Raw genomic sequence first — 13468 nt, 5'->3', positions numbered from 1 at the left:
TGAAAAGCAGAACACGGAGTGCAGCTCGTCATCGCTCGACTTCAGGTGATGGGTGTTATGTGAAATCACTTCCATTTTTAATTATTTATAAAATAATAAAAATCAGTGCTAATAAAATTTTCCACAGTTAAACAGGATTTTTAAAACACATTCAAAGTTGTTTTAGATCCTTGAATGCAGCTTCACAAATGTGACTTCACATGTCAGTCGGACACTGTGTTTGTTTTCCGGGCATCAATCCATCTGTGAGCAGGAGACAATCTGAGCGTTTCACCTCCACAACCCGATGAGCTGCCATTTTGTGGGATTTGTGTCATCGCCCGGCTCCTGACAAATGGTGAATGTTGTGCGTGTCAGTATGTTTCCATGGCGATGGGTATTTCAGAGCCGAGAGGTGACGGCTTGTCACGTGCCAAGAGACGCTTCCCGTGGAAATTTAAAGGGCCCATGTTATGCTCCGGGCACCTTTTCAGCCTGCCTCCGCGCATATTTGGTTATCTGGGGTGTCTGCCAGCCCACGGAGAATGAAAAGAAAACACGAGCGGAGCTCGCGGCTCGCGGACGGCCTGCGTAGCTCGAGGCTACCGGCCGGCCGCGAGCTACGCAGGCCTCTGTAAGGTCAAGGGTGCAAATCCGCGAGTCACGAATTGGGCAAAAGTTGAAAAAGACGCAAACATTTTGCCAGGTCGACGGATCTTTACGGGAACAACAACACAACCACTTCCATATTCAGCAAGCAGTTAAGAGTGGGATCGATCTTTTCATCTCGACTGTTGGCGAAACGTTACCTCAAGCGCTCGTGTGTCACGGCGACAGGTGGAGCTGCGGGTCAGCAATTCAACGACTTGAATGATCATTCAGCAAACTGTATGAATCGTTTCTCATTTCAATTCAGACTCGCACACATACAGACTCACACCAAGTCCAATAAGATGAATATTGTAGAATTCAAATGTCGCTCTTATTCCATATTTATAATTATGTCTTCGAACCTTTGCATTCTTATTCCATTATGGTATATTTATTACGTGAGTATGCATTTCATTCTATTGCTTTATATTTCATCTTTTCATGGTTCTGTCTTTTTCTATTTTCCACTTTTTAATGGAACTTCCCTGCACAAGTTTTTCACACGATTGTACTCGAATAACCTGTTTGACAATAATCACATTGAATCATGAAATCCAGTCAAAGCAAAAAAATTCTTTACAAAAATCCCTTTATTTACTTGTGTACTGCAATCCTCCTGGAGTATTGTCTTGATGTCTGTGATTTAAGAAAAACATTACTATTTTAACAATTTTATACATCTCCAAATATCATAATAGCCCCCAGAAATGCAGTGCATAGGGGGCCTTGGATCGTTTTATCATCTGCAAAGGACAAATAAAAAGGAGAGAAGAAGAAGTTAAGCCCCACCGCTGGGTCTTGATAAAAAGAACAAATCTCTGAGGAATTTAATTAGTAGTCAAAAGCAGTGTCTGTACTCTGCATACAGCACACTGACCGTGTCCAACAGCCCTGTCGCACATAATGAGCGGATTTGGTAATCTTCAAACAGGCCCGCTCATTTTCAACGCTGCCATTGTGTACTTCCTTTACGCTAATTGAACATAAACGTGCCAACCTTTTTATTTTAAAGAAAATACAATAAGCCGACCAGAGAGAAAGCGATCGCTGACCGAGGCATTTCCTTCACAGAGATGATGCGACGTTTCGTCTGAGGGGAGAGATTTTCGGAGTTTTGCTTGAGTCTCCCCGATCGATATCGCCCGCACTCAACTCACAGACTTAAAAAAGGTAACAGGCTGTGATCGGCCCAATTCGCAGCGGAACAAAAACAAAGCAGAGAGGAAATTATCGAACCAAATCTGCTTGACGTTCGCTCCGGTCTGTGCCCATCAGGGAGCCTGTTTCTTGCCCTTTCACTGGTCAGAACTGCTTATTCGTCGTAATGTACAACTGTAAATGACAAATAATAAGGTCGCACCATTGCTGGAATCATCACCCCCCCCCCCCCCCCCCGTGCTTTTTCTGAGTATCTGCTGTGGAAAAAAAAAGGCCTGTGCAGATGATTAGAAATGAAGATTTAGGAATTTAGAAGAGACGAACAAAAAGGCAGAAAAAAGACAAACAGAGGATTTCCCCACACAGTCAACGTGTAGAGTAGACGCGACATTGGAGATCGTTCGCAGACTTCCGACCCTCGGAGGCAGTTGCATGTGAAATTACAGGGTTTTTTTTATTTTCTGCCGCCACGTTTGTTCTTCACAGTGGGAATAATAATAACGATGAACCCCAACACCTTCCAACCTGCCGCTTCCTGCTCCAGCTGCTGGCTAATGAACTTTCTCCACTGGAGCGCACGAGTGATAAGTGGCTTGCTCAAAGACCAGAAACTCGCTGATGCTGTGTGGATATTAATTTTGTATTATAAAAGCTTAACGGGTTTGGGGGGGGGGGGGGGGGGAGTCTGAGCTGTAACAATGCAATAAGGATAATAATTGTTAATTAAATATCCTTTAGCGTTGAAGAAAAACTAGTAAAGGTGCAGACAGAAAATCTGATGTGTTACCTTCTTTTATACCGACTACACAATGACTTGAAGAATCAAAAGTAAAAAGCAGTGAGATGATAGAGTCCATTACAAGTGGCAACCCACCATGAAGTCACCCGACTGCTGTTGACCAGCGTCATCTTGCTTTTTGGTGGAGAACCGGCGCAGGATTGGGAGTGGGTCTGACTGAGAGCTCGTGCACTGTGTGCACACCTACACCTGTGACCGTGCACCGATTGGACGAAACCCTCGTGAAACAGATTCCGTTTGAGGAACAGTGACGAGGGGGACATCAATTAAATAATTGTAAACCAGGAGAAAATGGAAACCTGTTAAAATTTGAAGTTAAGTCAGCTAACTCTTTTATTTTATTTTAAAAGCAGTAAAAAGACATGTCAATAGAAAAAATCCCTGATGAAAAATTGGAATGAAATTATAATTATAATATAAAATTCTGGCGATGAAAACACAATATTTCATGAAGGAATTTCCTGCAAATGAATCAGTTTCTGCAAATGCAAAGTTTTATTTAAAATTAGAGGTTTTTTTTGTCTTTTTCTTTCTTAACGTGAACATGTGCAGCTTCTCCTGCTCAGCGAGGCCTCTGCTTCATCACAACACCATGCTCCGCGATTACGACGACGAATGGTGGTCTTGCCGTCGAGACGGCGAAAATGTCAGACGGAGACGCACGGAGTCAACAGTGAACCGACATCAGTCGGTTCCAACCAGCGCTGAAATCCGCGGCCTCGGAGCTCCTCCCGCCGCGCTGGGCGAGCAAAACGTCCCTGACCGAAGCCCGATTACGTATTCAGAATAATCCCACGCCCAATGTGCACCAGCCTCATTTGGCCTCCAACGTTGTTATGCGCCTTGTTCCTCTGCCAGCAGAGCAGCCGTGTGCCTCGAACAAACCGGAACCGGCATCGCTGATTGGTCTCGCGGCGAAAGGGAAGTCAACCCGAACCAAACGAACCTCTGACGTGGTGGAACACGACACTGAGCAGTTTCATAATCACAGCATTTGATTCCTGCTCGTTTTCCTGTAATATCTTCATGGTGGAATGAACTTTATTGCGAGTCGCTTTTGGACAAAAGCTTCGGCTAAATTAATGCATATATGTAATATAATCCAGATCCATGAGCGTCACAGAAGACTTCTTCAATACAGAAAGCCCCAAAATATATACATCCAAAAAACCATTTTTTTTTACTCCATTATCATTTTTGATATCAGATAGTGTTCTTGTTCTTTTTGAACTTTGGGTCTGTTTAATAAATGACTGCAGCCTCAGTGGTCACTCGTGAGCACTTACATACAGCATAGCTCATATCATTTCAGCATGTGCCCTCTTGAAGTCGTGCACGAATTGACAGATCAACCCGAGCAGCTCCTGAGAGTCCTGATCCGCCGGCTCTCCAAATTTAACCTGGACAAGAGAGAGAGAGAGAGAGAGAGAGAGAGAAAAAAAAAAACAGGATTGGAAATAAAAAAAATGTCAAAAAAATGAAATAAATAAATCTGACAGTCTTTAGTCAGACAGCAATCACACCTTCCGCCACCTTTGAGCTTACGAGGATACAACTGTATTCACGCCCACCGGTGCATATTCCGCAGAACTACGGGCCGTTGATATAATAACTTTGTGTTCTGCCCCAGCGTGCGGCCTATTCCCCGACTCCACTCGGCCGACGTGTGCTGCGGAGGTAACACTTAACCCCAGGGAGGTTCAGGGTCACGGGGGGGGGGGGGGGGGGATTCTCAAGTCAGACTTTATCAGGAAAGGTCACAGCGGCTAAATGCACTAATTAGCTTCTCGCATGCAGTCGACTGTGCAGCCTTTCTTCCTTCATTAGGTTTCACACATTTCTCAAAGATGCCGTCTCAAACTTTATTCCATTATTCTGTCGATACTGTTATTACAGAGTGTAATTTTTTTATGAAGGGAATAACGTACGGCTCACTTTCCTTTTATGCTCCTGCTACAAGAGCTCGATGCCCGTCAGTCCCGCGTGGGATTGTGTGGCCCTTGGCAGAGGCGTAATGCTGCGTACACACCGGAAATGCGACGCACGTTATTTTCTGGCGATGGAATTGCGTGCAAGGTCGGTGCAAAGTCGAGAAGAGGTTGGCTTGATTTGCTGCAGTTGGAAATATTTGAATTTGAGCGAAAATGTTCGCGTGGCGCATTGTCGCGTGAAATGCCAGTTAGCGTTGAGAATAAACAGGCGCGATGTAAACGATTCCCCGGTGAGATTTAGATTTGCTGGTCAGATTTGAAAACTTTACAGGCTAGCTGTTTCCCTTTGTTTCCAGTCTTTGTGCTAAGCTAACTCCCGGCTCAAGCGTCATACTGTATTTACCACGCAAACACGAGAGCAGTACCAATATTCTCATTATTCCCACCATGTTATGAACTCCATCCATAAACTCCATCCACAGCTTGACACGTTACAGAAAAATGAACTGCCAGGCGTAGTTCACTTTTATATTGATTATGACTTATATTATTTGTAAAAGTTTTAATCCAATCACACTTTTAGCGAGTCGTTGTTGTTGTGCTGTTTGTGCTCCCCCCCTAAACCAATTTGCCCTCAGCATTAATAAGGTTGTATTGTATTTTTGAATCTCGGCAAGAAAGTGAACATGCCAATTTTCCCCAAAATTTCAAAGTTTGTTTTCGTTGGTTTGGATTATGTGTGTGTGTGGGTTTTTTTTCTTTCTCTGGCAGAAACAATTTCTGCAGTCAGTAAGTGGAGTTCAAACAATTTTTCAAAGGTCCAGGGAAGCTAATTAAAGCCCGACAGAAATGTAGTCTGACAAATCTAAATTAACATCCAGTTTGAGCTTCTGCAGTCAAGTCTGGAATTTGCACACATTGTCATTTTTTTTAGCACGGGGGCCGATCTAATGAAGCACAGTGCGAGATCAGTCCGAGCCGATTCATTCATAATCCACAATCACTGGCTCCTTCACAGCTGTCGGCCGACTTAGTCACAATAATATTCATGCCTTTGCTACTGTACATTGCCACTGTAACGTGATTCTTCGCACTGTTACTCTGCTCACGCGCTCACGTGAGGTCAGTTTGCTGCTGCAGCTTCCTCCCACCAGGCCGGCGACGCTCTGTATGTTGAGTAATATTGATTTAATGTTTATGGATGTTTATTAAGGGGGATTAGTTCTCCCGGCAGGATCCTCGCCTGTTGCTCAAATTAATCGAGAGCTCCCTCAAACGGCGGAGACTCTTCCTCCAAATCAGACGGTATAACCGTTCACTTCATACAGTCTCCTCCATGGCATGTGCAACCGAGAATCGTTTTATCAAAGAGCGTGGACGAATAAAAAAAAACTGGAACGAGTCTCAGTGGAGCTCAAACCTGCGCCAAGATCCAACAGTCTCCCTCACTTCAATCCAGCTGCACCAAATCTCTCCTACTCATAGATATCAGTCCCCTAAATATGCCTGGTGCTTTTCATCAAGATCCATGAATTATGTCCTGGGAAATCTGGGAATATATATATATATTTTTATATATATATATATATATATTTTTAAACTCACAATGTTAAAGGAAGCCATTAAAACTTTCCTGGATCAGTCCCTTTTGATATATATGTATATATATTTCCACCAACTTTCGGGAAAATCTATTTAGTAGTTTCTTGCTGACAAACAAGTACACAAACCCACAAACAAACAAATGGACAGGGGTGAAAACATAACCTCCTCGGCGGCGGGAACTACATTTGCCCCAAACACATTTACTACTCTTACACATTTAGTGTCTTACAGTTCCAAAAAAGTAAACACAGTTAATTATTAATAATGTACGTAGTGATTAATTAATGCATACATATTCACTGAATCAGTCTATACATAATTACAGTGACGCCTACAGTATATTGGCTGTGATATCTGAGGGTGAGCGTGTTTGTTTTGCTGACATCGGTGACAGGTTTACACCGGTGTAACGCGTTCAGGGGGAGATGTCGGTTGATTATTATCATATCTCTACTTTTTTATCAAACTCTCTGCATCAGACATCAGAACGCTTGCGTACATTTTTTTACATCCACATGCTGTGCCGGAAGAAAAGGAGAAAGAAAAAAACAAACAGAATCTAGCGCCGCAAAAATAATAATAATAAAGGCAACAAAGCTTGTTACCGATATCAAAGTGTTCCCACTCTAACGAGTGAATATGAGGAGGATAATGAGATTGCTGGTTGCCTGTGTATCATAGCCGGGCAGAGCTAAAGTACAAAATGGAAAGGGAGGAGAGAAAAAAGGTTTGTTATTAGTCTGAGCCACTTTATCTTGAAGCTGGCATCAGACGGGGAATAGTCGGTACGCTGAAAGCACCAGTGTCAGTAGAGGGTATTTAAGAAATGTAAATTGTCTATTGTCAATTATACAGTATGAACAGTACTGTCGACAACATTTGAGCATAAGCACCGTTTAGCGTAAGCATTTACTCGATGGTTTAAAACCAAGTGGCAAACCCAGCAACGTCACCCATTGGTTTTTGCTAGCTGCCGTGTTGAAGCCGCGAGTTTAGCATTTCGACCAGTGCCATCTTGTATATTTTTGAAGAGCCAGACGCGGGAGTAGGGGGAGTTGCCCGACTGAGAGCTCGTCCACTGAGTCGCTTTGCCACCAGCGGAGTCGCCCTCTGCTGGTGACTCCAGAGAATACAGGCTTCCGGCACTTCCGCATTGGCTTCACATTCCTGATCCGGTGACTATGTCCATTTTTACATACAGTCTGTGTTTGAAACACAATATAATGTGGAAAGTGTTTACTGATTACTGCAACAGCCTCTTTACATCTGAAGACCGACTTCAGACGGTACAGAACTCAACTGACAGTTTCAGCCTCTTTACACCGGCTTCCATTCCATTAGAAATTGATTTTAAGGTTCTTTTAATTACTTACAAGCCATTAAATGGTCCCACGCCTCAGTATATTACAGATTGGTTTTTTTTATCCCCAAGCCCTGCTCCCACCTTGAGAGCCTCTGGCCTTTTAATTGTTCCAGATCCTCGGCTGAAGACTAAGGGGAAGCAAAACTTTTAAAAAACAAGCCCAGAGGCTCTGGAACACCCTGCCCCAGGAAATATGGCAGGCTGAGTCAGTGGTTTCCTTTAAATCAAAGCTTAAAATGAACTCTTATCATACTGCATTTCAAGATTTTAACCTAATTCTAGTTTACATTATTTTTATGGTTGGTCATGATTATATTTCTGTCAAACTTAGTTTTTATTTTCTTTGATATTCTTATGTGATTTTATGTTGTTATTTTTACTTGTGAAGTGCTACATTATAAATCTTTTTAGACAAATGTTATTTATTAACTGTAATTCCATTTAACAAACTACAAAACCTAATAAACAGCTTTATTATCATAACAGCTTCGGTGTTGCTTGTTACCATCCACTTATTAAACGTTGATTCATGCTAAACAGGGGAGGTTTAAAAAGTTATGTTACACATCCAATAGAGTTGCAAGACTAGAAACTCACAACAGAAGAATCTCGCATCACCTTCAATCCGCAGGTTTGAACTGTTTACTTAATCAAAGTCAAATTTGAAATCTGTAGAAATGAAATCTGTTGGGTTTTTTTTGCATCTTATCAAAGATATGAATGTTATGAACATAAACTGGTAATATGACGTGGCTGTAAAGCTTTTAGTGGTGAAGTTATGACGAGACATTGCAAAACAAGTCAGACTTATGAGAAATTAGAGCATAGTTACGTAAAATGTCTCCTTCCATTTAGTGCTCTGGGTGGTTTTTAAAAAATCAAGCCTCGAGAGTAACGACTCCAAAAAAAAGAAGAAAAACAGACCTCTCCCAAACTCAACCCCTCGGAAATTTCGTGAGCCTCTTTTATGTTTTGTTAAATTTGCATGTTGGCTATTCAAAGGCGTCATTATGAATTCACCCCCTTTGACAAGACGTGACAAAATGTGAGGACTTTTCCCAAACCTCCTGCTCTCTCGCAAAAACACCGGCGCCGAGTCAGTGGCAATCATTTTCCCCGCGCGCTCCTGCAGGGATTGATTGTATATTCAGGAGGTTTCACGCACACGATGTTTGAGCAGCGTCCCCACGCAGTCATATCAAGGGGGGGAGGGGCGACGGGCTGCGTCCGTCTTTGGATGACTTTGACTAAACCTTGTATTTAAAGAAGAAGACGGAGAACGGGGACGCTGCAATTCAAAAGGCAACATTACCAGCTTGATTATGAATGAGAGTAAGAACAATCGCCCGCGCTATACATCAACTATCTCAGGATTCTGTTGGGTCAACTTGGATTTAAACGTGCACGGATGACGGTGCATTTGTGGCTCCGCTGCCCAGGTGATTAAAAAATACAACTCCCGGCCTGAAGGCGACTCCGCAGTTAAAGGTCAAATTGTCAAACTTTGAAAGGCCACAGGCACTACACCACTTTTTTAATACCCGATACTTAAAGGGGTGATTTATGTTAAGAATGAGAATTTGGAATCTAAACTTTGGGGGGGGGGGGGGGGGGGGGGGGGGGGGTCCACTTAAAAGGTTTAGCTGGACATTTAGGGAAATGTTTGCTTTCTTGCCAAGACACAGATGAGAAGATCAATACACAAATATCTTCTGAAAATAGGAATCTACAGCCGGGGAGGAGAATCTGCTCATCAGGATTTGAGACACGTTTTTATTTTTAAATATTATGTTGATCTGTGAAATTGTGGCAGCATTTAAATTTCAAGTAGTTTTTATTTGCAGCTACATACATTAGCTTTAACCGCTTATTGCCCTTCTGCCACGTCCCCTCCCTTGATTGAAAGCTCATCCACCGTGAGGATGCTGCTCCAAAACCCCTCGTCCTCGAGTGACACGGAGTCCCTGCACGAATGAGATGCTCATTTGCCAACGTTACTGCTTACGGCAGCAATTAAGTTGTCACGACCAGACTGCAGCGATGCTGTGCGAGCTGAACCAAACAATGAGATGTAGCTCTAGTTAGTAAGTTCAGGCGGGAAGACTACCACCCTGCATTTGGTCGTGGTTTAATCCTCTTTCACGTCTCTCTCAGTTTGTCGCTGTCATTTCGGCGGGCCGTCAAAATTCCAATCGGACAGACCTACAACCAGTGAGAGCGGTGAATCACGTGACGTCCGTTGAGCGACGCGGTAGTGTCAAACAGACCATCGCAGAGAGGAGACGCCTGTGATGACGACGATTCCACACGGTCTGTGAACCAGCGCTTTGCCGTTTTGCCGCGGGAGGAAGGTAAAAAGAACATCGGCTACTTTAAGTCAAATGCTCGTTCATCAGCGGCAGCCATCTTGGTTGTCTTCTCTCCGTGTCCCCGCCCCGTTATCAGACAATCGCTTGTGATTGGACCGCCGGTGGGAAGTCTCTGTCAAAGGGCCCTCTTACATTGACTGTGTTCAGTAACCAGCCTATGTATTCGCTTACTTGTGCTCAAGTTGCGTAAGGAACCTAATTGTGGGCCTATAGTGTAACACGATTCCTGACCAGGCCTGCAGCTCATGCTCTCATATCTCAGTGCTCAAACACGGGGGGAGGAGTAAATCGACTCTCTATGATGATGGATTGCCCACAGAGATACGGGCAAGGTGGGAAAATGGGCACCACTTTTGTATTGATCGTTTTTGGTGGGGACACTATAAAGAGAGACATAGCACCTGTTAAGTTGTCAAATATAAGCCTGAGCTCTATAAACCTAATCTAACCAGGTTAGCGAGCGGAGAAAATCTTCTCCTTTACACGCCGTGTGCTGGTCGAGCGACGCGGCGGGGATCTGATGGTGTGTGTGACGGAGGAGTTCTCTTTGTGATTGGGCCGATGTCCGGACGAATGCTCACGGGCAAAAAGGGACTCTCCCTGGAACAAACTCATTAAAGGCTGTGATCATGTTTTGCCCTCAGAGATTCGGGTCAACATCAAATAAGACATCAGTAAATGAAAAAAAAGAAAAAATGAAAAAACTTCAAATATGAACTACTTCTCCACAAACGCAATGGACCGAAAATAAAGATTTTTTAAAAATCCTGATATATATGTCCTTGTCGGCACGAAGCCACCAAGGGTGCTCTCCCTGCTCCTCATTTTTAATATTTCGTGGACCATTCATGGATGTGACATCACACATTCAAGGTCAGGACGGACTCGTCTCTCACAACCGTCTTGGCCACGACGGCTGATTGTCCACTGATCCCGAAAGGAAATCGTCCAACGTAGCGTTTTTCAAAAAGCTGCAAATCAGCGACGCCTGCTGTCAAATGAAGCGGACGACACCGAAGCATTGCATCCTCACGCGAGACCCTCAAGGGCAGCGGGCGCAAAAAGAGGTAACCTTGTGGACTTCCTCTAAAAGAATCAATGCACAGTAGTCTCCTTGTGTAAGGCGGGGAGATAAGATGACAAATAATTGAAGGGGGCCCATCCAGACGGTGCTGGAGACGGGCGGGACCATCCGTCTCTCCCCGTCTGTACAAAAGAGATATTGAAATAATAACTCAGGGATTACCAGTATGACAGAGTAGAGTTTCTTCATCTCCTCACACGTCTTGGTCAGCGCAGCGAGATCCGTCTTGTACTTGTCAATGGCTGTCTGGGGATGCGAGAGAAAAGCACAAGGAGCGGCTGTTGAGTTTGTTCGTCCGTTCCCATGTTAACGCATCACAGCTCGTCTGATCGTGAGAGTCACTGTTGAAATGTCGTCGCGTACCTTTCTTTATCAAACAGTCCTATTCGGCCGCCAACAATCAGAGCGAGAGGAATTTAGTGACGCAAAATCCGGGTGCGATTCGGAGGAATACTTGGATGATGATTTTGGGGGGAAGTACAGGTCTTTGCTGATAAGTTTGATACCACTCTCATGTTTATACGCCGTAAGAATCGGCAGACAGGATTTGATTAGATTAGCTTAGCATAAAAAACTGGACGCAGCTGGATGAGGTGAGGTATCGGTCTTCTTGAAAGTATTTCCCTATTAAACGTGAACTAACTGGCCCAATGAGACACCGAGTCAAATCATTACATTCACATTTCGGAGCTTTTCACCACTAGTCGTACAGTGTTTTAGATCAATATGACTATAAAATAAATAGATATTCTGTTAAGAGGATCTGTCTCATGAAATTACTGATTTATAGCTACAGTTACTCTATTCTAACTGCTCTGCACGGCAACCGAAATAACATTTTCTCATGTACAATTTTAAGGTACTTGTACTTTACTTGAGTATTTCCATTTTATACTTGTACTCCACTCCACTACTTTTTCCCCACTGCATTTATTTATCAATAGTAATAAATAGTGTGAGTAGTTGCTTTGTAGATTTTGATTATTAGTACAAAACACAATCAAACTAATGAATTATGATGTGTTAATTATAGATTAAGCTGCTTAAAGGAGTATCACTAGTTATAATCCAGTGACATAAAATGCATTATGCTGAAATGGGCTCATACTTTAAGTATATTTTGATGTAATTACTTACTTTAACTGAAGACTAGAACTTTTCTAGTGTCTGTACCGCATGTACCACCTGGCTTGTGTGAGTAAAACTACATGACGTCCACCCATCGGCAGTCGCTGGTGGTAAAAGCCCGACCCGTTTGGGTTGGACACACCGAACGTGAGGAAATACCACGTTTGTTTACAAGAGGACCCTGTGTACCCCTAAATGGATGCATTAATAAATAATAAACCAGTGTTCTGCGTCCTCACCTTCAGGTCTTTGGAGAAGTTTGGGTGATGAGCTCCAGCATTCCTCTTCTTGGGGGTTTTTCTGAACTGAATGACTTTCTGCAGTTCGTTCTTCAGGACTGAAGCGACACACACACACACACACACACACATTGGTCACCATCCATCATATTTGACCACTGAAGCAAATAGCTGTTTTAGATCAGATGCTGTCTCCTGTGCGATGCACTGAAGTGTTGCGTTGGTGCTTGTGGCGACTGTTTGCAAGTCGCCGTACAGACGACATATTGGATTGAGTCTGTATGGCCCCTGGACAATGAGATTGTGGAGTTTTTTTTGTAAAAAGTATAGTGAAACTTCAATTACAGAAAAATCTCTGTCAAACGTTGGCATCGCACTTCCCTCACCGATAGCCTGCGTTGGCACAAAAAGGAGGATCGGGTTCACGGCGACCTCAGCAAATTTAGGAACAACAGTCTTTGGACACGGTAGTAAAATGTGATCTACTCACCATCCACTTCTGCGGTCAGGCCCTTGATGGAAGCTGTCCAACACAGAGGGACACACACACACACACACACACACACACACACACAGAAAATACACATTTCACTTAACAGACCTCAGTTGAAAAGAACCACGCAGATTTTTCCCCCAGCTTTGATCAAATCTCGATCAGCAAATACCTCCGGGCACCGTTTCAAATTCCGCCAGGTCTTGGGTGAAAGTGGCCAAGTGCGGTTCCTGCAACGCGATCTGCTCCACAAGGGCGTGGAGCAAGGTGAGCTTCCTGTCTCTCCCGCGCAGCTGGGAAAGCTGCGGACAGAGAAAAGAAAAAACGTAGAGTCAAAACCGAGGAAGGACACGGCCTTTTAAAAACCTGCAAGGACTCGCAGCATAAAGCAGAGAAGACGCATGTGCCGAGAAATCGACGCATGTTGTGCAGCCTCCTCGCTGAAGGTCAAGGAGAAGATGGCAATGTAAAGATGCTGTCGACACCTTTACTAGTCGTTGAACTGTAACGTTTCTTTCATTTATCTATCTTTTATTGTTGCTCAGATTAAGCGACTGAGGAGCACCAGCAGTCACTGTGGCAGCCGCAGCTGCGATTGCTTTCATTTCCTTTTTGCCATGTTATGTTTGTATAATATGGTAATGATGACTCTGAAATTCAAGCGATACC

At 43.7% G+C, this 13468-nt stretch overlaps 1 protein-coding gene across 3 annotated transcripts in view; it reads right to left on the bottom strand.

The window, feature by feature from the left end:
• Window positions 1-1191: 1191 nt before the first annotated feature.
• LOC118317353 (formin-like protein 13) overlaps window positions 1192-13468 on the bottom strand; it is a 32780-nt gene continuing 20503 nt past the window's right edge. For 2 of the 3 annotated variants that reach the window (XM_035645974.2, XM_035645972.2), the window contains 5 exons: window positions 12972-13101; window positions 12797-12829; window positions 12307-12404; window positions 11102-11185; window positions 3060-3987 (listed from right to left, as the gene is read on the bottom strand). In XM_035645974.2, the coding sequence (XP_035501867.1) occupies window positions 3886-3987; window positions 11102-11185; window positions 12307-12404; window positions 12797-12829; window positions 12972-13101 (447 nt within the window). In that variant the 3' untranslated portion in view covers window positions 3060-3885. Of the gene's footprint in view, window positions 1267-3059; window positions 3988-11101; window positions 11186-12306; window positions 12405-12796; window positions 12830-12971; window positions 13102-13468 lie in introns of those variants that run through there. The other variant, XM_035645973.2, reaches the window with a different exon arrangement.

This window comes from Scophthalmus maximus, chromosome 3, assembly GCF_022379125.1.
Source record: "Scophthalmus maximus strain ysfricsl-2021 chromosome 3, ASM2237912v1, whole genome shotgun sequence".
NCBI classification, from domain to species: domain Eukaryota; kingdom Metazoa; phylum Chordata; class Actinopteri; order Pleuronectiformes; family Scophthalmidae; genus Scophthalmus; species Scophthalmus maximus.
The sequence above is the reverse complement of the archived record's forward strand: the minus strand, read 5'-3'. Positions and strand labels throughout refer to the sequence as shown.